A 22,050-nucleotide genomic window follows, 5' to 3' on the forward strand; every position below is an offset into this window, starting at 1 on the left:
TCTTTATGCCCTTTACAATCAGCCTTGAGCCTTTAGTCATTTTCCATGATCCTCTCTCAAACAAGATGCTGTAACCATGCATATCCATCTGACCAACGGAAAGCAGACTCTTCTTGATTCTCGGCACATATCTAACATCATGCAAGACAAGCTCACGTGTGCCATCTATGGAGAGATGCACAGTGCCAATACCCTCAATGGAACATGCATGATTGTTTCCAAGGTATACAGGGCCATGCTTGCCTGCATCAAAAGTAGAGAAACACTCCTTGATAGAAGTCACATGAAATGAAGCACCGGAATCAACAATCCAAGTCTGGGATAATGCATCATTGACAGTCAACAAAGCATCAAATAAGATCACTCTCGGTGATCTGCATGTCCTGTGAATGAACATTAAGAGAGGCATCAATGTCATAAGCATCATCATCTGACAAAGTGGCACACAAGATGTCCTCTACATCTGACAGCTCCTCAATCACAACACTAGAAGTCACATTGGCCCTCTCTTTGTCCTTTGAGCTATCCTGTATATCTGTCTTGACTTCCTTCTTCTCTTTCTTTTTGTCTCCGCCATTTTTTTTCCCGTTCTAACTCGGCTTTGTAGTACCTGCAATCGGGTTTCTTGTGACCTTTCCTGCCACACTGATAGCAAGTCACATCAACCTTGCCTTTGCGGGCATTTCCCCTTTCCTTACTCTTACTCTTACTCCTTTATGCATAGGCATTCTTCTTCTCTGTCCTGCCTCTAACCATGTTGGCAGAGCTGCCTCCCTCTCCACTTGCTTTCCTCTTGATTTCCTCATTTAAGATAGAACCCCTAACACCATCAAAAGTCAAAAATTGGGATTATTGGACAATGAAACCACCAATGTTTCCCATGACTCAGGTAAGGTCATAAGCAAGAAGATAGATTTCAGCTTATCATCAAAAGGAGGCAAGCATGAATCCTGTAACTGCGACAAAGTACCTGCGAACCATGACAAGTGCTCTGCAGCGCTCTTGGACTCATCTAGTTGCATGCCAACAAGTTTTCGCATCAAATGCACTTGGTTGACAGGCGTATTCTCATACATTCCCTTTAACTTCTCCCACACATCAAAAGCACTTGTGAGACCTTTCACATCAATGGCTGTCTCATCGGTCATGGCCATTTTAATGTATGTAACAACCTTCCTATTCAGGCTAACCCATGCTTCATCCGTCATATTCTGTGGCTTTACCTGTTCAAGTGCCCCTTCACAATCCTTAAGAAATAGGATTCCCTGGATCCTGTCTTTCCAAAGATAAAAACCTGTTCCATCGAACCTCCTAATTTCGAAGAGATCTTCACATCCGAAGAAGATAAGGCCATAGTTGCATGAATAAGAGGGCTAATACGCTGAATTTTTGGACAAAATGCACAAAAACCGAAGTATAGCCTCACAGAGGTGTGCACTACAGCTCCAAATGGTCACAAGAGCAATTTTGGGCAAAGTAGGTCGATTTAGGCACAAAAAACAATTTCTGAAATTTATACGCAGGGAATTTCAGCGAGCGAATTTGTGCTCAAAAATAAACAATTTTAGTTGTTTTTAGGCTCACAGAACATACATAAGGCTAATGCACAGCCTTTAGAAGCATGTAAGAGCAAAAGCCCCAATTTGTAGCATCAAATTGCACGAAATTGAACCACAAATGGTCATACATAGTCAAACGTGCGTAGATTGCATCAATTTGCACTTTCCCCAATGTAGTCACATCATAAAAACACTTGCAAAAACCTGCGTAAATCTGAAATTTGCTGAAAACACCTTTTTGGGACCTGTTTTTCGGCAATTTCAGTGTTTTCGGGTAGTGGAGACATAGCAAAGATGTTCCCACACCTTAATACATGATTTACAAAACCTGTATTTTGCTAACATAACCTGTAATTTGCTGATTTTGACCTAATTTCAGCCTGTTTTAGGTCAATTTGGCTTGCCGGGAGCTCTGTACTGTCCGGGGGACAAGTCCTTTGGCGATGAAATTGCAAAATCTCGCGTGAAAGTTGACCTCCTTGGCTGAAAATCAGCGTTTGCAGGTTTGGGAGCAAACCCTAATTGGGCTCTAATACCCGTTGATGAGCGCGAAGCGGTGTGTGCAAGTGAAAGAGCACAAGGAAATGTGCAGGGTGTGCACCTTGGAGAGGGGCGATTGCAAACAGAGAGGTGGGCGCTAGCAGAACGAAGAGGGAGAGAGGGAGAGCGCTACTCGATAGATGGGGGAATAAGTGAGTGAATAAAAATTAACTCACATTCCCTTTATTAAAATGTTTAGGACCAATTTAAAGTCAATGGCCAAGTCCAATGTGAACTTAGCCAAATGTTAATAACCTTTAAAACTATACACAAAGGGGGCCATTTGGGCCTTTAACCCAACAACTTGGTCATCCGAAGATGGTTCCAAGCAGTTCGTATATCACGTTCATACTCTCAAGTCAACCATGAAGAAATAAAAAGCCTTTTGAATTTCAACAATTTAATTGGCGCTGTCTTGTTTAATAGAAGCGTGGACCACCAAGTTCGAGCATTCTTTTTAAAGTAAGAGGCAACCCTCCGAATCTTAGAGTGCTCTGAGTAACGACCTCCTGAGAAAGCTATGTCAAACTGTTGTATAAAAGACAAAGCCTTCGAAGCATCTCTATAACCAGAAAACGTGTCAAATTTAATTGATTGTCCACCTTCCTTAAACTCTCGGACTTTCTTGCTTTTATCTTCCAGAAAGTCATATTGGTTGGCTTTATAAAAATTCTTCTTCTTTGCATAAGAGTTGTTGTCGTCAGAGTCTAAACTATCTGAAGACGAGTCCACTGTAGAACTGTCAACCACGCGGCGAGATTTAGGCTTCTTTGCCTTTTTCTTGCCCTTCCCGAAGATTTGATTTTTGCTTCGCTTTTTGCCTTTTCTATCTTCTTCGCTCGAGTCAGATGAGCTAGAAGAACTCAAAGAAGAAGAAGAAGAAGAACTGGGTACTCCTTCAAATCGAACTCGCTTCTTCTGCTTCCTTGCCGATTCAAAAGTAGACTGACGACCCAAATAACCCGAGAAGTCAACGCCTTTCTTCTGCTTTTAGTCGTGCTTTTTAGCTTTGTTCTGCGCATCAAAAAGTTGAGCAATTTGTGCATCAACCACCTCTTCCAATTCTTGCTCTGTGTACATCCTGGGAGTAGGAGGTTTCTTGAGAGCCGGTTTGAGGGGTGGCTCTGTGGTCTGCCGCCACTGTGAGTGCACCTCATCGAAAGAGGTCTCGCTCATATATTTTGGGTCCTTCGCAAAATTAAGCATCATCTTTGTTGCATCCTTGATCAATCATCGACGCTCCATCTCTTTGAGCTCCACCTGAGTAGGCCGAGGCGGGCCATACTCCTTGCGTGAATCTTCATTGTGATCTCTTCCCGCATCTCCGAATGCAGAGGAAGTCGACTGATCTTTGCTTGAAGCCATGAGTGCCGCGTATAAGGGATCGCATTTCCCGTAGAAGAGAAATCGGCAGTACTCTGATACCACTGAAATCAGACTTGGACACTCCAAGTCGAGAATCTACCGCGACACCACAAATAATCACTTCAAAACAGTTCAAAGTTCACAATTGATTCGACATTGGCCCCGGGGAGTTCCGTGCCTAGAGACATTGGCCCCAAAGATTGGCGCCCCTTTCGGTATTTCTTTTTGTATTAATATGTTCAAAGTACAAGAGAGTAGGCAGGCGCTCACTCTCAGACTCTACGTCCAGATGCTCTGAGTTGTGAGACCCTGCCCACATATTTAAATGTTTACAAGGGATGCTAAAAGCAGAGCCCAAGAGTGAAATCAAAAGCCTTGTAAAATAAAGCAAAAACTTTTTGCCTCTCACGATCTCTCTCTCCCTTGAGAGGAAATAAAGCAAACAAAAGAGCTCTCTCTCTCTCTCTCCAATTGCGTAGCAAAAAAGCAAGTCCAAAGCTGCACCAAAATTGCCGCAAATTGCGCCGCGTTTTGCGGACACCCGTACAGCTGCCATGTGGCAAGTCTTTCACAATTTTCGGGTTTCCGTACTACAATGCCACGTCAACAATATTCAGCAGGTCCCCATTTCAGCCACGTCATCATTTTTGCCCACCATGCCGGGACTAGGGGAGGTGTGTGTGTACACTGGGCAGCCACGTCACCAGTTTGTGACAGTCTATTAATTTACTCGATCTACTTGAAAGAGTTAAATAATGAACACAGAACGAATATGTCTGAACTTGATAAAAAAACGCCAAGATTTTCTCCACACTCATGCAGATTGCTTTTCTAAGGGCCTACCTGGGAGTTGCCACCATCTCATCCTAAGGATCACACGATTGATCTGATACCTAGAAGCACACCACCGAACCGGCCACCTTACCGTGTAATAGCCGAGCCCAGAATGAAGAGATTATGAACCAAGTGAAAGACCTTTTGGAAAAGGGTCTTATCCAGCCCAGTACTTCACCCTATTGCTCTCCACCCTATTGCTCTCCAATATTCTTGGTTTTAAAGAACAACTGATCTTGGAGAATGTGCATTGCTTACAAAGCTCTCAATAAAATCACCATCAAGAACAGATTTCCGATTCTGAGCATCGATGATATCCTTGACCGACTACAGGGATCCTCTTGTTTCAACAGGATTGATTTGAAAAGCGGATATCATCAAATTAGAAATCGCGTCGGGAGATGTCTACAAGACAGCCTTTCGGACGAGCTTCGGTTTATATGAATTTTTGGTGATCCCTTTTGGCCTTACCAATGCTCCAACGACTTTCAACCGAATGATGGATAGGATTTTCATAGAGTACAGATCTTTTATCGGCACTTTCTTTGATGACATTATAGTCTTCTCCAAGGATGAGGCAAAACATAGACACCATATGCTTTAGGTCTTTCAGGCATTGCGAGATCACAAGTTAGTTATCAATGCCAAGAGGAGTGAATTTTTCTTACCGGAGACACACTTTTTGAGACACATCATCTCAGCAAGCGGGAGTACATATGGACCCGCCAAGATTGACACTATACGTAATTGGCCCGATTTGAAGAATGTTCATGAAGTTAGAAGCTTCTTGGGCTTATGTTCTTACTACCTGCGGTTCATTCAAAAGTTTGCACAAGTCACTTCTCCTTTGCACATTCTGACACAGAGAGGAGTCCCTCTCTCGTAAGGACCCACAAAGGTGACTGCCTTTCAGAAATTGAAAGAGAAATTGACTACGGGACTAGTATTTACTTTGCCGGATTTGCAAAAGTCATTCGAAGTGTATTGTGATGCTTGTGGTCGTAGTTTGGGTGCGGTCTTAATGTAAGAAGGCCCTATCATTGCCTATGAGAGTCGATTGTTTTCAAGGCCGGAATTGACACCACAGATTTATGAGAGAGAGCTTTTGGAGGTTATCCATACTCTTACTCAATGGCAACATTACCTACCCAAAGCCGATTTTACAATCTTCACTGATCATCAAAATTTACGCTACTTCTTGTCACAAAAGCAACTTTTGGACAAGCAAATGCGGTGGGCTAACAGTTTCACTTCCAGATTGACCATGTACATGTACAGAAGAACTTGGTGGCAGATGCTTTGTCCCGGAAGCCGTAGTCTTGGCTATATCAGTGATTCATCATAGAAGCTTTGAGGACATGGTCGATCAGTACGCCACAGATCAAGATTTTTCTGATGTATTCACTCGAATACACAATGGGGAGGTAGTAGCTGGATATTCCATACGGGATGGCTACTTGATGAAGAAAACGATGTTGTGCATTACACAGACGTTGTGGGAAAAGGTTCTAACTGAATGCCATTGTCCACCTTTTACGGATCACCGCAGCATTGACACCACCTTGAAAGGTATGGGGCGTTACTTCTTTTGGCCGAGACTCGAGAAGGATGTGAACGATTTGTACGCACTTGCTTGGTGTGCCAAAAGGTCAAGTTTGACAAGCATAAAGCACAGGGATTGTTACAGCCTTTACCCATTCCCACCCGCCCCCGAGAAAGTATTGCTATGGAAGGCTATTTGGAAGAACATTGGCACACGGTTGCAGTTCTCGTCATCTTTCCACCCGCACATAGATGGGCAATCTGAGATAGCAAATTCAATTGTACTGGATTTATTGAAGTCTTACATTTCTGATCAAAAGACTACATGGGAAAAAAAATTTCCCTTGGTGGAATTTGCCTACAATAACACAATCCACTCTTCGACGGGGAAGGCGCCATTTGTCACAAGACGAGCACCACGTGCCAATAGCATAGAATAGGTTGAACAGACTTTTAACACTTCAATAACAACTGAACTCAAAGAGAGAGAGAGAGACGACCTGCGACACGGAGTGGCGGAATTCCACCCCAGAGAGTATTGGCCCCAAACCTTGGCACCCCTTTCAGTATTTCTTTATATTGCATCAACACAGTACAAGCCGATACTCCAGACTGTGCACCTTCTCCAGGAAGCATGCCAGAGAATGAGCCCTAACCTCATATTTAAAGGGCCTTGGCTTGAAACGCAGTTATAGCAAAAAGCCTTTAAAACTCAAAAGCTTCTGGTCCAAAAGCAATGCCAAAAAGCTGCAGACGCAAAACGCGGAAATCCGTACAGTCTGCCACGTCGTCAATCAACGCAAAACGCGGAAATCCGTACAACCTACCATGCCAGTGCAATTTTCGAAAATCTGTTGTACAGCTGCCACGACATCAGCTTTGCGTGAGTGTGTGTGAGTCCTGCCTTATTTTAATCCCTTTATGTCACTAGGGCCCCATCGAACGGGGTCCCCATAAGTTGGTATGACTTCTTCTTCTGTTACTTCTCTGCTTCGGGTTTAGGCCCCTCGACCGGCATCTGCAAGTTGGCTCCCTTCTTTAGGGCTTTGACACATCAGCAGTTTGTGACATCTCCCCTTCTTGAAAGAAAGTTATCGTCCGCGATTACAGCATATCTGCAAAACAACTCAAGTTAGTTCAAAAATTTCCGAGGGTCATTCTGAGGGACAATCAGTTTGCTCTTTTTGTTGAGGAGTTAGCTTCTCCTTTCGGCTCTTTTGATCAAAGAGCTAGCTTCTTCTTTCATTCAGATCGGAACTCTTGATATTCCGACATAGTAAAATTAGCCATCACACCCAAACAGTACTGATCTTCCACGGGTGTCTTGATGCACTAAAAATACATACCCAAGCAATCTCAACCAATTAGGAATATTCAGTGGTTGGCACACCACAATGCAACACAAATGCTCACATATGCATGTTACAAGACATAGAAACATAAAGTCGTCGATGAACACTCCTCCCGCATAACCTAACAAGGTTTGGGCTGGGAGATATTCAACGACTCCCTCAGCACTCCTCCCGCATAACCTAAAAAGGTCCGGGCCAGGAGTCACAACAACAATACTCCCCCCATAAATAACCACAAGGGTCCGAGCCATGAGTATGAACAAGCATTCTCAAACATCATTTCCCACTACTCCGCCCGGGAGTAAACTCATTAATCATTGAAACCAGTAATACAACTAGAGTCAAACAATTCAAAGCGACACCAAGACAGGTTCAAAACAGATACCATCCATTTCAAACAGATTCCAAACTAGCTCACCAAACAAAATCAAACAGAACTCAAACTTAAAAAGCAATCTCGATATCGATCGAGCTCGAAAAGTCGATTGGCTTTCCATCCTAAAACCTGCACCAAAAATTAGGGTTAGATTCCTTCCATAAGGTTGCAGTCGAGCACAGCATGATCCATTAGCTCTTGGACAAACAGTGTTTCTTTGACGGCGATGGTAGTCCCAAGATAGCAATCGCATTGGACCTCCAAGGTCATGTGCTCGTGAAGAGACATCTACTGGGAGATGTCGAGAAACTTCAAGTTATAATCTGCTAGGGTTTCCATGCCAAGCATTTCAGGATACCCCACTCTGCCAAAAGTTGCACTCCGAAGGAAGATGTCAGAAACCATATAACCTCATATTTAAAGGCCCTTGGCCTACAAAGCAGTTATAGTATAAAGCCTTTAAAACTCAAAAGCTTCTGGTCCAAAAGCAATGTCAATAAGCTGCCAACGCAATTTACGAAAATCCGTACAGTCTGCCACATCATCAGCCAACGCAAAACGCGAAAATCCGTACAAGCCCGCCACGTCATCATGACAACACAATTTTAGGAAATCTACCGTACAACTGCCACGTCATCAGCTTTGCGTGAGTGTGTGTGTCCTGTTTTATTTTAATCCCTTTATGTCACTGGGGCCCCATCGGACGGGGTCCCCATAAGTTAGTAGGACTACTTCTTTTGTTACTTGTTCTTCTTAGGGTTTAGGCCCCTCGGCCAGCATCTGCAAGTTGGCTCCCTTCTTTAGGGCTTTGACACGTCAGCAGTTTGTGACATCTCCCCTTCTTGAAAGGAAGTAATCGTCCGCGATTACAACATATCTGCAAAACAACTCAAGTTATTTCAAAAATTTCCGAGGGACAATCAATTTGCTCTTTTTGTTAAGAAGTTAGCTTCTCCTTTCGGCTCTTTTGATCAAAAGAGTTAGCTTCTCCTCTCGTTCAAATCAGAACTCTTGATATTCCGGCGTAGTAAAATTAGCCACCACAACCAGACCGTATTGATCTTCCACGGGTGTCTTGATGCACTAAAATTACATACCCTGGCAATCTCATCCAATTAGGAATATTCAGCGGTTGGCACATCACAATGCAGCAGAAATGCTCACCTATGCATGTTACAAGACATAGAAACATAAAGTCGCCGATGAACACTCCTCCTGCACAACCTAACAAGGTCCGGGCCGGGAGATATTCAACGACTCCCTCGTCACTCCTCCCGCATAACCTAAAAAGGTCCGAGCCGGGAGTGACAAAAACAATACTCCCCCCGTAAATAACCACAGGGTCCGGGCCATTGGTATGAACAAGCATTCTCAAACATCATTTCTCACTACTCCACCCCGGAGTAGACTCACCAATCATTAAAACCAGTATTACAACCAGAGTCAAACGATCAAATCGGCACCAAGACAGGTTCAAAACAGATACCATCCATTTCAAACAGATTCCAAACAAGCTCACCGAGCAAAATCAAACAGAACTCAAACTTGCAAAGCAATCTCGACATCGTTCGAGCTCGAAAAGTCAACTAACTTTCCATCCTAAAACCTGCACCAAAAATTAGGGTTAGATTCTTTCCATAAGGTCGTAACTGAGCACAGCATGGTCCATCAACTCTTGGACAAAGAGTGTTTCTTAGGCGGCGATGGTAGTCCCAAGATAGCAATCGCACTAGACCTCCAAGGTCATTTGCTCATGAAGAGATATCTACTGGGAGATGTCGAGAAACTTTAAGTTGTAATCTGCTAGGGTTTCCATGCCAAGCATTTCAGGATACCCCACTCTGCCAAAAGTTGCACTCCGAAGGAAGATGTCAGAAACCATATAACTTCTGGCAAAAAAATTCTTGAAAGCTTGGCAAGTCCTTGGAAGTGTGCGGCTTGGTAGCTATAGACATCTACATGGTACTGTCTCTGAGAAAAACAGCAACTCAAAACAAATCTTGGATCTTGCATAACCTAAAAAGGTCCGGGCCAAGAGTCACAAAAACAATACTCCCCTCGTAAATAACCACAAGGGTCCGGGCCATTGGTATGAACAAGCATTCTCAAACATCATTTCTCACTACTCCATTCGTGAGTAAACTCACCAATCATTAAAACCAGTATTACAACCAAAGTCAAACAATTCAAATCGGCACCAAGACAGGTCCAAAACCAATGCCATCCATTTCAAACAGACTCCAAACAAGCTCACCAAGCAAAATCAAACAGAACTCAAACTTAAAAAGCAATCTCGACATCATTCAAGCTCGAAAAGTCAACTAACTTTCCATCCTAAAACCTGCACCAAAAATTAGGATTAGATTCTTTCCATAAGGTCGTAGCCGAGCACAGCATGGTCTATCAGCTCTTGGACAAACAGTGTTTCTTTGGCGGCGATGGTAGTCCCAAGATAGCAATCGCACTAGACCTCCAAGGTCATTTGCTCGTGAAGAGACATCTACTGGGAGATGTCAAGAAACTTCAAGTTATAATCTACTAGGGTTTCCATGCAAAGCATTTCAGGATACCCCCCTCTGCCAGAAGTTGCACTCCGAAGGAAGATGTCAGAAACCATATAGCTTCTGGCAAAAGAATTTCTTGAAAGCTTAGCAAGTCCTTGGAAGTGTGCGACTTGGTAGCTATAGACATCTGCATGGTATTGTCTCTGAGAAAAACAACAGCTCGAAACAAATCTCGGATCCTTCTCTTGCAAGTGATTTTAATGGCTTATGCCCTGTAAGACATGAGCGGTGAAGACGGGAGCGCGCCCGATGCGCGATGAAGTAAGGGTGGGGGTGGCTAATAAGTCCGGGTTGGAGAGCGCGGATACCTCGAATAAATTCCAAAAGCCTTTGGATTGATCTGTCTGCTCTTTTTGTGGGACCGGTATGCTTTCAGAAAAGCACACGCCTAATGCTCTGATACCACTGTCACAAGGCGGGCACCACGTGCCAATAGAAAAGAACAGGTTGAATAGACTTTTAACAATTTGATAACAACTGAACTGAGAGAGAGAGAGAGAGAGAGACGACACGCAACACGGAGTGGCAAAATTCCACCCCAGAGAGTATTGGCCCCAAACCTTGGCGCCTCTTTCAGTATTGCATCAACACAATACAAGCCGGTACTCCAGGCTCTGCACCTTCTCCAGGAAGCATGCCAGAGAATGAGCCCTAACCTCAAATTAAAAGGCCCTTGGCCTGAGAAGCAGTTATAGTAAAAAGCCTCCAAAACTCAAAAGCTTCTGGTCCAAAAGCAATGCCAAAAAACTGCCAACGCAATTTACGGAAATCCGTATAGTCTGCCACGTCATCAGCCAACGCAAAACACAAAAATCTGTACAACCTGCCACGTCATCATGCCAGCGCAATTTTCAAAAATTTGTCGTACAATTGCCACGTCATCAGCTTTGCGTGAGTGTGTGTGTGAGTCCTGCTTTATTTTAATCCCTTTATGTCCCTCGGGCCCCATCGGACAGGGTCCCCATAAGTTGGTAGGACTTCTTCTTCTGTTACTTGTTCTTCTTAAGCGTTTAGGCCCCTCGGCCGGCATCTGCAAGTTGGCTCCCTTCTTTAGGGTTTTGACACGTTGGCAGCTTGTGACACCATTTGAGATTATTGAAGGTGCTACAAAGGTTCCACCCTTCCTTAGCACGAAAGATAAGATTTTTCAAGCCAACCACCAATACACGAGGGACTTGGACACTGCTTTTGCCAAGGTTTGGGAGGCTTTAGCAAAGTCTCAGGAAAGACACAAGAAGGCAGCAGATCGAGACTATCGCGATTTGAAATTGAAGGAATCGATTGGGTGCTCTTACATTTTGAGAAGACACGCCTAAGAAAGAAAAAGGGAAAGGAGCGGCTTTTTCCAAAGCTTAGCATGAGATACTATGGACATTTCCATATAAAAGAAAAGATAAATGATGTCTCCTTTAGACTGAAGCTGTCCAATACTTGGAAGATTCACAATGCTTTTTATGCGCTCCCATTCATGACAAAGGACTTGGCAGATTATCCTAAAATATTATCGCTTTACCCAGAAGCTTTTGGTTTAATTGTGCCCATTTCAAAAGTGCACATTAGTTCAATGGGTTGAATTCAATGCAATGTTCCTGCACAAGAGAGAAGCCACTCAACACCTTTGTCACAGATCGAGATAAGAGATTTTTCTTTGACATTTTGTGTCCAAATGTGCTGACAATGCTCTGCCTGGTGACTGATATGATATGTACATAGATGTGGAAAGAACGTAGTGTACGGTATGTTTTAGGTATGTACGGAACGTACTACCGTACTGAACCACCTCTCAGGTACGTAATAGGAACGTACTATTTGTAAAAAACCCATGTTTTAGTGAGAAACCCATAGTCTCTGTGCTATTGTCTGTGAAGTTCTCTGCAGAAACTTGCTCTCTACAATCTGGAAATCGTTACGTGCAATAAGTTTTTAGTTGTAACCCTTGGTTGTTAGGCTTCCAGCCCACCCAAAAGCCCAAAACAGTTTGCGTTCCCATTTCCCACCTTATCGCTGCAAATTCGCCAATTACCATTGTACTGAACCGTACGGTACGTGCGAAACACTACCGTACGTTTGTATCGTACGGAAAGGTTCCGTACGTACGTTCGGATGCAACCTTGGGACTCTGTCATGATATGTGATGTTATGGTTGTATTCCTTAAAACGCATCAGCTGATGTACCCTTATAAATGTGAGCTTGTTTATGTGAAGTGAAATGTACGCAACATTTTGTCTCCATTAACCGATGAGGTGATACAAGCGATGAATATGATGAGATTTAGTGCATCCAAACATCCACCGATCTGAATGTGATGGCTAAATAAATCATAATGATCACAATGTTTTCTAAGATCTTAACGGGGATAAGGATGTATTGTGATTGTTGATTGTTTAGAAAACAAAGTTCTTTGTACTAGTGCAAGGTTTGCGTAGTCGGATGCATAGTGTCTACTGAGCTAGTTTATTGTTTGTTGTATGTTTTGCAAGCGTAATCAAGGGCGATTATATACCTTCATAAGTTCAGAATAGTCTGAACTCACGAATTATAAGAGGGAATAAAGCACTCATAAAACTATAAAAGCAAGGGACACAAGAAAAGAAAAGAAAAAACAAAAACAACAAATAAACTAACTAAATCACTTTGTTTGCTACGAAACAAAACTAGATAAAACAAAACATTACTAACTTAAAAATGTTTTTAGAAAAGGCATGCGAAAAATAAGTTGATGCAACTTACTTGGCTTAAAACAAGTACTCAACTTTAAGCAAAAAGGGATAAGACATCTTCAAAACTTAATCCTAGAAATCAAACTTCACACAACAACTTCTAAAGGAAGACATTCTTAAGTCCTCAAGTAAGCTAAATACGAAATCGAAAAATGAATACTACTAAAAACCTATGAAGAGCAAAGATCCAAACTTGACAATATGTGACCTCAACTTTCTCTTTAAAAGAGGAGAAGGGGGGGGGGGGGGGGGGGGGAACAAACGGGTGTATATGTCACAAAGTGATGACATGGCATGACCATACCTACCGGATGGGGAGAGCATTTGCCGCACAAGAGCCGGACCAACACAAGACCACACCCACAATCCAACTGCTCGTGATCTACGGCGGAGATCGCGGGTGTCGAAGTGACAGTATGGCACGGGGCCTTTTTTCCTACAAAGTTATGAAAGTGTTGACTTTTTTAGGCCACCATGATTTTGGGGTACCAATGTCACGTGCACATGGCTTTGTGTGCCACAAAAACATGCAATACCGACTCCCAAAGCCAATCCTGGAGATAGCAATTTCTTAAGGGACTAGGGGATTAAGTACCACCAATTTTGTGAGCTTGTTCGCAAAACTGCACGCTCAAACAAGTCCATTAGATTACGTCTTCCAAATTTAGAACCCTCTTGCATAAATAGCTTGTACACACGTTTTGACAAATGTTAGTCGGCATTCCACATTCCACATTAGATTTAGGCTAGGGGAACCTATCGGTCCAATTCCCCCGACAATCGGATTCCTGAGTTTGGAGATGTGCGGCACTTTCAACATCACAAATCTATGTTATCGCAGCCAGCATTCGGCCACTACATCAGGTGTGCAAATCAGCCCCAGATCTTCGTCGTGGTGGCCATCTCCAACTTGCATCAAGCCAGATTACAAAGAAAAATAACATTTGCTTTTTCACAATCTTTGTATTGAAATCATACGCATCAATGAACTTTTAAAGATACAACCAAAGATCTAAAATAAATTATCAATAATTTACATAGCTTCCTTGCAATCATTGAACTGAAACTGTACATCATTACAAGCTTTAAACAAAAGGACAAAAAGAATTCAGAAACTTTGATTGCACAAAGGCATAGCATACATGGTTCTAAGAAAGAGGACTTTGACATCATAACTGCCCCAAGGAGTATCAAATGTCCAAACTACTCATATTCTCATATAAACCCTTTTCAAAATATTTACCAAAGAAGAAACATGATATGTAGTGCAAATCCAAAATGTCTACTTGGGTAGACCTCCCACCTTAAATGATCAACAGACAAAGAAGTAAACCCGACCTTCCTTGACTAGATACCAACATTTACCAGCCAAACAGACTTTATCATCAACATCATAAAGCAAGGGGAAACCTAGTTCAGTACAATCTTAAATTCAACAAATCTTTTGAAGTTGCTTACAATGTACAATAATATCCTTTAGGACAAAAAGCTGGTAAATATATTTTCAAACAAATAAGATGGAAGTGTGGTTTATAAGAATACGAGTAGGTCGTACACATTTTCAATATTTCAAGCAAAACCTTCCAGCATGATAAAGGACTCAATAACTTCAATGCCAAATAAATTCAGTAGTCTTGTTGTGTACGGGATTTTACACAAAATGCAAGCAGCACATCCTTTCAACACACCATGTGAATAGCTTTCTCCAATTGTCGCACTAACTTCCACACAGCATAAAAGATCAAAGTCCAAACTCCACCACAATGTCCACGTATTCAAACTTGAAAAGTAAAAACTGAGAAATTCTAATGTCATTTCTAATTAAATAAAATGTAGAGTAGCTCCACGGTGTATGAAAGTGCTCACAATTGAGACCAAGCAAAAATTTAAACAACTCTATTCTAAAACTGATTGTGCATAGCGTGGCCTACCAATAGGATAACAAAGATGCATACTATGCTTTTGATGCTTTTTTTCAAATGATGATATGCAATCAAATACTTTGGAAAAAAAATTAAACAACACTTATATTTGCATCAAGATGGAGGAAGGGCCAAAGAATGATTGTTTTACCCTCCTAGAGATAGTCCCTACATTTCAAGAAACTATAAATAGGTTCTTCTCCTGTGAGGCCATCTTGCAATATATTCTTATCAATCAGAAATGGTGACTTTAACTTTTGGTTTGATAGCCAACTGCCAAGGCTACCTTATTTTCAGTCCCGTCCCTAAACAACCAAGAAACTAGTCTAGTTAACTTTCCTAGTGTTGAAAACCTATATACATACTATGAAGAAAAGGTCTTCAGCTAAACTCATTGTACCACCAAATGGAAGGATGAGCCAAAGAACGATTCCTTCAGCTTCAAAAAACAAAAGAAAGGAGAGTCCCCCACGACACAGATGCATATTTTCTCTTCATAGGCACCTTGCAATTTTATCTTATTATGTATGGTCTCTTTACCTCTCAGTCTACTAGCCAACTGGAGAAGCTACCCTAACTTTTTATACCCAGCTCCCAAACATATTTTATAGAAAACACAGAAACTTAGTCCGAGTAAATCTTCCTGTGCTAAACATCAAGACTTCATGACGCCAACCAACAGAAGCATCCAAAAGCTGAGCTAAGACCACAATGACACGTAAGCTCGAGCAGAAACGTCCAAAGCTAGGTCATGGCTCACGTCTAACTTTCTTTCCTAATTCACAACTTGACAAGAAAGCTGTGATCAACTCCTACTGAGACAAATTCATCACCCAGATAAGATAATGCCTTCTCCATTGAGCAAGGATAAGAACAAGAATCATAGATCCAATTCTTCTCAACAACATCTTCATATCTTTAACAAATGAACCTCTTTACTGATTTTGGTTAATCCAAAACCAGCACTTGAAAAACATCGACTAGAATGAGCAGGCATCAACAAATGTGGAGAGAATGTTCCTTCCAAAGCTAAAACGTAAATGCCTGCGGTACTTGAAATAGCACACAGCTTTTTTCATCAAAATGATCCCAAATTTCAAACATAACAGCTAAGTATTTCCATTTTATGGTTGTAATAAACAATTGACATGAATCGCAACAAGAGTACCTTTGCCCCCAGCCGCTTGCTTCACCATTCTGGCATTCGCTAGTCATTGCGCCGATGCAAATGTAGCTACTCCAATAGGTACAACAGCATCTCACTCTCTGGCGTCAAAAGTAGGTTAGCTCAAAAGTACCAATAAGCCCGCTTAGAGTTCACATCATCTGATCTGCAATTCCACCACGCTCGTTTTCAAGTTCAACAAGCATGTTACCAGGAAACAGTCAAATAGCTAGAAAGAATAGGGAGGTACAAGAAAGAAGGGAACACTAATTACAGAGTTCTGAATGTTGCGTAATACATAACCCATGCAGATCAAGAGCAACCCCGATTTTCCAAAAACCCAACCAGGGAGTAAAAGAAAAAGCTCAAAGAATTTTGTGGATCAGTACAAACCTTCTATACAGAAACGGAAAAAGGCATACAGAAGCCCTGCTCAAAACCCTAGCTTTAATGGTAGCTCGCGCCGACAGCTGCAGGATCAAATTCGCGCCAAGCGGTCGCCTGTTACTCGTGAAGGAGAAAGACTCAAAGATGCTCGAAGTACACTCCAATAATGAGATGATTTAAGCCGTCCGATCCCTAAATCATCCAACGGGTTGAACCATGCCGAAGCTCTATGTAATCGTAGCCGTTAATCGGTTCGTTCAATACCTGCCGCGTGGATGCATAGATTTTGCGGTCAACACAATGAGCTGTTCACATGCGCACCATTTTCTGTCAACAACCTTTGGGGTTCTCCTTGCTGTCATAGGTTACCCATGCTTTAGACGAGAGCTTTGCTAGAAGAATATGCAAACAAGTTCACTTGGCGCAGCAGGCTATAGTTTTCTTTGAAAGATGACACAATGAGATGTTAGCTACATTTAAATAGTGAACCAATAGAGCTTGGTCTTCACCCCTCCTCATGTCCTCTCCGTCCGACAGAGACATGACACCATCAAACGATGAGCACAAGCATATTGTTCCTGCACAAGCGAGTGAGCACAAACAATGCTACAAATGCTGTGGTGGGTGCATGCTTGTGCAAGAAGCACTACAGAGGCTACCTGCAAGGAGGCAAGCACAGCTCCCTTTGCGCAACTTGGCTCAAGATAACACCCATGCGTGGGTCTTTACCCTATCAAAGAATCTTCCCTGCATTCGTGAGCTTGAGAGAGGGGGGGGGGGGTATTTTGGCAGTGTTATCATGTCCTCTCCGTCCGACAGAGCCACAACACCATCAAATGATGAGCAAAAGCAAATTCTTCTTGCAAAAACAGGTGAGCACAAGCAGCACTACGAATGTTGTGGTGGGTGCATGCTTGTGCAAGAAGCACTAGAGGGGCTACCTGCAAGGAGGCGAGCACAAATCCCTTTGCACAGCTTGGCTTTGGATAGCCCCTCTACTTGGTTCTCTACCCTATCAAAGAAGCTTCCCTGCATTTGCAAGCTTGAGAGAGAGAGGGGGGGGGGGGGGGGGGGGGAGTTGACTCTCGGATGTAAGTAGGTAGTGGTATCACATGCATAAATGGATCTCCCAATATATTAAAACGATGGATCTCCAAAGATTCCACTAAATTTGCATTTTCTAAACTTGGTACCCTTACTATGAACTCTTCATCTTACTAGCCTCATTCCATCATTCGCTCTCATCCCCTACTTGCAAGGCTCGTCCCCTCCTATGTAGGGATTATGATGACTTTTTGGGACACACACAAAGCATCCATTTTCCCTAGTGTTTGGCCTTTGGACACAACCTTTGAATTTTGGAACCTTAGCATTTTGGAAGTCTTAATGGGCTGAACCTTAGGGTCTTTTTAGCCCATTGTTGCACCTTGCTCTTTTGCAGATGGCTCCCCCTTTGGATCCCTATTTTCCCTCCTTTGGATCCCTACTGTGGCCGGTTTGCCAGCTTAACCAATATTCTAGTTTTTTCTCCCCTGGCACTTTCCCATATTAAATGATCAGTTTAACATGAGAAAATCATTTAGGAGAATTAGATATTAGTTATCATGACATTACCTCTCTCTTGAAATCATAATAGTCCTCGACTATGGGGTAGAGAAGATAAAACATATTCATTAGTCCTTTTCCTAGCGGGTAGAGGATCCCTATGTTACCCTACGACATCGTTCCAAAATGGATGACTAGTCCATTTGGCGCTTGAGAGCCTAAGCTGCCGCAAGCATGTATGCACATTAGTCCTATCAATCTTCCGTAGTAGAGTGACAAGCTCTACTTGGTGTTCGGGAGACGTCGTCTCCGCAAACTTGATCTAAGCATGCATACTATTTCATTTTTGTGCACAATAAATAAAAAGAGAGTCTTATAAGACAAAAACTTTGTTCATTTTTAACATTTGTACATTTGCTTACTCTTGGGAAGCATTGTAAGCATTGACAAGGTTTAGGTTATCCTTTAATTGTATGCTTTGCATCCATCTAGCATTTTCAAAAGGATAATTCTTAAACTTAATAAAATATCATCGGATAATCTTATCGCCTCTTAGTACCTTGTCTTCATGTCGGAGGATGGACTCGGGCTGTAGCACCTCTTCTTGGTCCTCGATCTCCGGTGTGTCTTCAATAGTTGGTTCTTGAGGTGGCTCTCCTTTGTAAGGCTTTAATAGGCTCACATGAAAAGCATTGTGTATGAGCCAATGGCTGGGCAACTTGAGTTGATAGGCCATCTCATTGATTGGCCTAAGAATTTGGAAGGGACCGTAGTACCTTTTTGCTCACTTAGCATAGTACTTTTGGTGTCCTGTAGGATTCTTGCCCGTCATGTGTTGTTACGAGACTGGGCACCCTCCTATTGTAGTGGTTAACTGCAATTGGGATAGCTGGGCATAATGGTTAATTATGTGCTGTCTATTTATTTTACTAATTGAGTTGATGATGATTTTGTACAGTGGAATGCGGGGAGTTGATGAAGAGGTGACGGCAATTGCTCTTGGCCATCTTATATTTGTACAGTATCTTAGAACATCATTGCAATAAGCCACTATGGTTCTATAAATAGTTGTAGTGGGAACTCCCCTTATGGGTCATGCAAGAACTAATGAGCTTCACTCATTTGCAAAAGTAAAGTGGTTGTAAAAAGAGGGGCCTCAATTTTTGGCACCTTAAACTCAAAATAATATATTTAATAACAACTCCACAAGAGAGGTGCCGTGGAGTTTGGGGCTAGATTTAGGCCTTTCTTTTGCAGATTCTCTTCTCTACTCTCTTATGCTATGGTTATTTGTTGTGTACTCTCTAATCTAGTCTCCATCTCTTACAAGCATGTCTATGTCAATTCTATGTTTACTATGTGTGTGTGTGTCATAGTCTAGGTGAGTGTGCGTGCTTGGAAATTGGAAGAAGAGGTGGACAGGTTGATGGTGATTGCTTGAAAGCTTGTGTTGAATATTTTAAGCGGTCGATCTCCCCCTCCCCAACATGTGCCTTAATCGAGCCTTTGGAAATTTGAGTAAGACCCAATCATTTTCTTTAAAGGCTTGGGCTCTTTTGTGCTTGTCAGCAGCAGCCTTTTGCCTTTGCTGTGAGATAGAGATAGCATCCTTAATCTTTTGAAACATTCTTGTAGGTCTCGGCTATACTCATCTGCAGCGAAGATCTTCCCGTGTACCTTAAGTAGCAGGGGACTTTTTGATCTTCCCTCTATTACCTCAAAAGGTGCTTTTCTCGTGGAAGTATGTATGGTGTTATTGTAGGCATACTCCACTAAGGGTAAGTACTTCCATTGGGATCTTTGATCTACTTCCGTTACATAGGCTTTTAGTAGATAAAGAAATTGTTAGGTTAGCTATTTCACTTTGGCCATTTGTTTGCGGGTGATAGGCCGAAGAGAAGTTTAGCCTTGTTCCTAAATTCTCAAAGAGACCCTTCCAGAATTACTGGTCTTTTTAGGATCTCTATCCAACACTATGGACATTGGCAAGCCATGGTATTTGAAGATTTGTGAAATGAAGAGGGTTGCCATTTGATGGGCTTTGATAGTCTTTTTGACACATATAAAATGAGCTTGTTTACTGACCTGTCTACTATCGTCCATATTCTCGTATTCCCATGGATAGGGGGATATTTCTGGGCGAGCAGTTTCCGGCGAGCACTTTTTAGGAATCAGGTGAGCAGATTCCTAAAAAGATTCTCCCTTCCTCTTTGTGGACTATCTCTCTCTCTCTCTCTCTCAAAGAGAGAGAGAGAGAGAGAGAGAGAGAGAGAGAGAGAGAGAGAGAGAGAGAGAGAGAGAGAGAGAGAGAGAGAACTATAGGTATGGAAGCTAGACAAATTGTTTCAAAAACAATATAGACAGGGGTACTTAAAACAAGAACTCCCATTAATAATAAAAAAGTAACATTTTATTAAACTTGCGTTACATAAACAAGAAGTGTTCATCTGTTGGAAGGCCCAATTTTAGTAGTTGATGTGCTACCTTCAATTGGCATATTAAGATTCACCACGTTGCTTAACTGCTGCCTCATTTCCTCCTCATCCTCCTCTGTGATGAGCCCAATTTTCTTCTAGCAAGAGAAAGCTAGTTGTCCCGTCTCATTCAAATTGATTAAGCTCCGCATATTGAGTTCCTTGCGGCATTGATAGAGGCGATACACGTTGATGGTTGCCTTGAGAGCCTGACAAAACCAGTCGGCTCCATACAATGCCTCTCCATTTGGAATGGCTTCCATGGCATCCCAGGCATACTTTATTTTACTCGCAAGATCGTCGGACATAGTGAAAGAAGGAGAGGTGTGCTAGGAAGCTAGTGGATGCTTTCACAAAAAATAACTCAAATTATGGCAATTTATAGCCACTGTGGTAATATTATATTATTTTATACACGATTTGACACATAAACAACCAGTACTCAAACATGAAAAAAAGTTGCAAATGAATGTATCCCAATGTGACCATCCTAAGATAAAATTAGAAAGTAGTACAATTTTTTAGGTGAAGCATACTAAGAAGAAGTGAGCATTGTCAAATGCTATGCATCCATGCCTGGATAAGTCCGGCTTCGACTTAGTGCCCTGAAGATATCAACATTTGCCAGGATTGGTTGATGGATAAACATGTTCTCATTTTGGCTTAGCCCTAGCACACGCAGATAAATAAAATATAAATGTTTACATGCAAGATATGGTTTTTGCTTTGACACCCGTTCCATGAAGTCTGGGCATGTGCACGATGGCTGGTTGCTAATACAAACTTTGTACATCCCGACATGACCATCTTCACTGTTCGTCTCTAGTTTGAAGACCTCACTAACACCATCTGCTGCACATATCTCTTCTACGACCTTCGCTCTCAGGGCTAGTGCTAGACTGATCTTGCGAGCAGCATCCTCGGAAATGGAAGTCTGATACCGTACACGTAGACCATCTCGCACTGTGGCTCTTGCACTGCCTTCAGGAGTGGATGCATCTTTTGACTTGAAAGGAGAGTTTGTCATATTTTGTTCTTGAGCAACTGGTGTTACATTACATACTCCTTCTTTGCTTAGCTCCACTTGATACCCCCCTTCATGCAATATTTGCACCTCATCCTCCGATAGGTTGGTGCCCACATGCACGGGCCAAGTGTGTGGTGGATGAAGAGGCTGCGGCTCAATGTTCTGGTCTACTATATGACAATGCAAGACATGATCCGGACAAAACCAAAACCATTGACGCACCACACCATTTGGATGTTTTCGATATCCTTCAAACGATGGGGCTGGTATACCAAGGCTAGAACCTGCTATACTGCATCCACACCTGCGTCCGCCTCTTGGTGTGCAGCTACATGTGACCCTACTACCTTGTGGAGTTCGACGTATGTCCCACATTGCCTCATTGACTTTGCGCTCAACTACATACTGCCCACTAGAACCTATACTTCGTTTTGGGGTTTGTGATATCCCTTCTTCTGCAAAGTTGATCTTACGTGGTCTTCCACACTTCTTGCGATCTTTGGTGACCGAGTTGTACTCAGGCCTATGTGATGCATCATCTTCCACGTTGATAACCTCATTTGGCTTCCGTTTTTGGCTTGATGTCTCCTTATCTCTTGTTAATGGAGTTGGTTGTTTATACATTGGAGTGCCCTCAGTAGCAGCATTCACTGCTCTACTCACTTGGCTAGGACATT

At 42.4% G+C, this 22,050-nt stretch overlaps 1 protein-coding gene across 3 annotated transcripts in view; it reads right to left on the bottom strand.

Moving 5' to 3' along the window:
- LOC147425875 (putative protein phosphatase 2C 59) overlaps positions 1 to 16,490 on the bottom strand; it is a 57,395-nt gene extending 40,905 nt beyond the window's left edge. Inside the window, exons 1-2 of one of the 3 annotated variants that reach the window (XM_086499182.1) lie at positions 16,334 to 16,490; positions 15,944 to 16,106 (exon numbers count right to left, since the gene is read on the bottom strand). In XM_086499182.1, coding sequence (XP_086355308.1) covers positions 15,944 to 15,990 — 47 coding nt within the window. In that variant the 5' untranslated portion in view covers positions 15,991 to 16,106; positions 16,334 to 16,490. The remainder of the gene's footprint in view (positions 1 to 15,943; positions 16,107 to 16,333) is intronic. The other 2 variants (XM_086499180.1, XM_086499181.1) reach the window with 2 other exon arrangements.
- Between the last annotated feature and the right edge of the window lie 5,560 nt (positions 16,491 to 22,050).

The sequence above is a fragment of the Adiantum capillus-veneris genome, chromosome 24 (genome assembly GCF_014529385.1).
Source record: "Adiantum capillus-veneris isolate H3 chromosome 24, ASM1452938v2, whole genome shotgun sequence".
NCBI lineage: Eukaryota > Viridiplantae > Streptophyta > Polypodiopsida > Polypodiales > Pteridaceae > Adiantum > Adiantum capillus-veneris.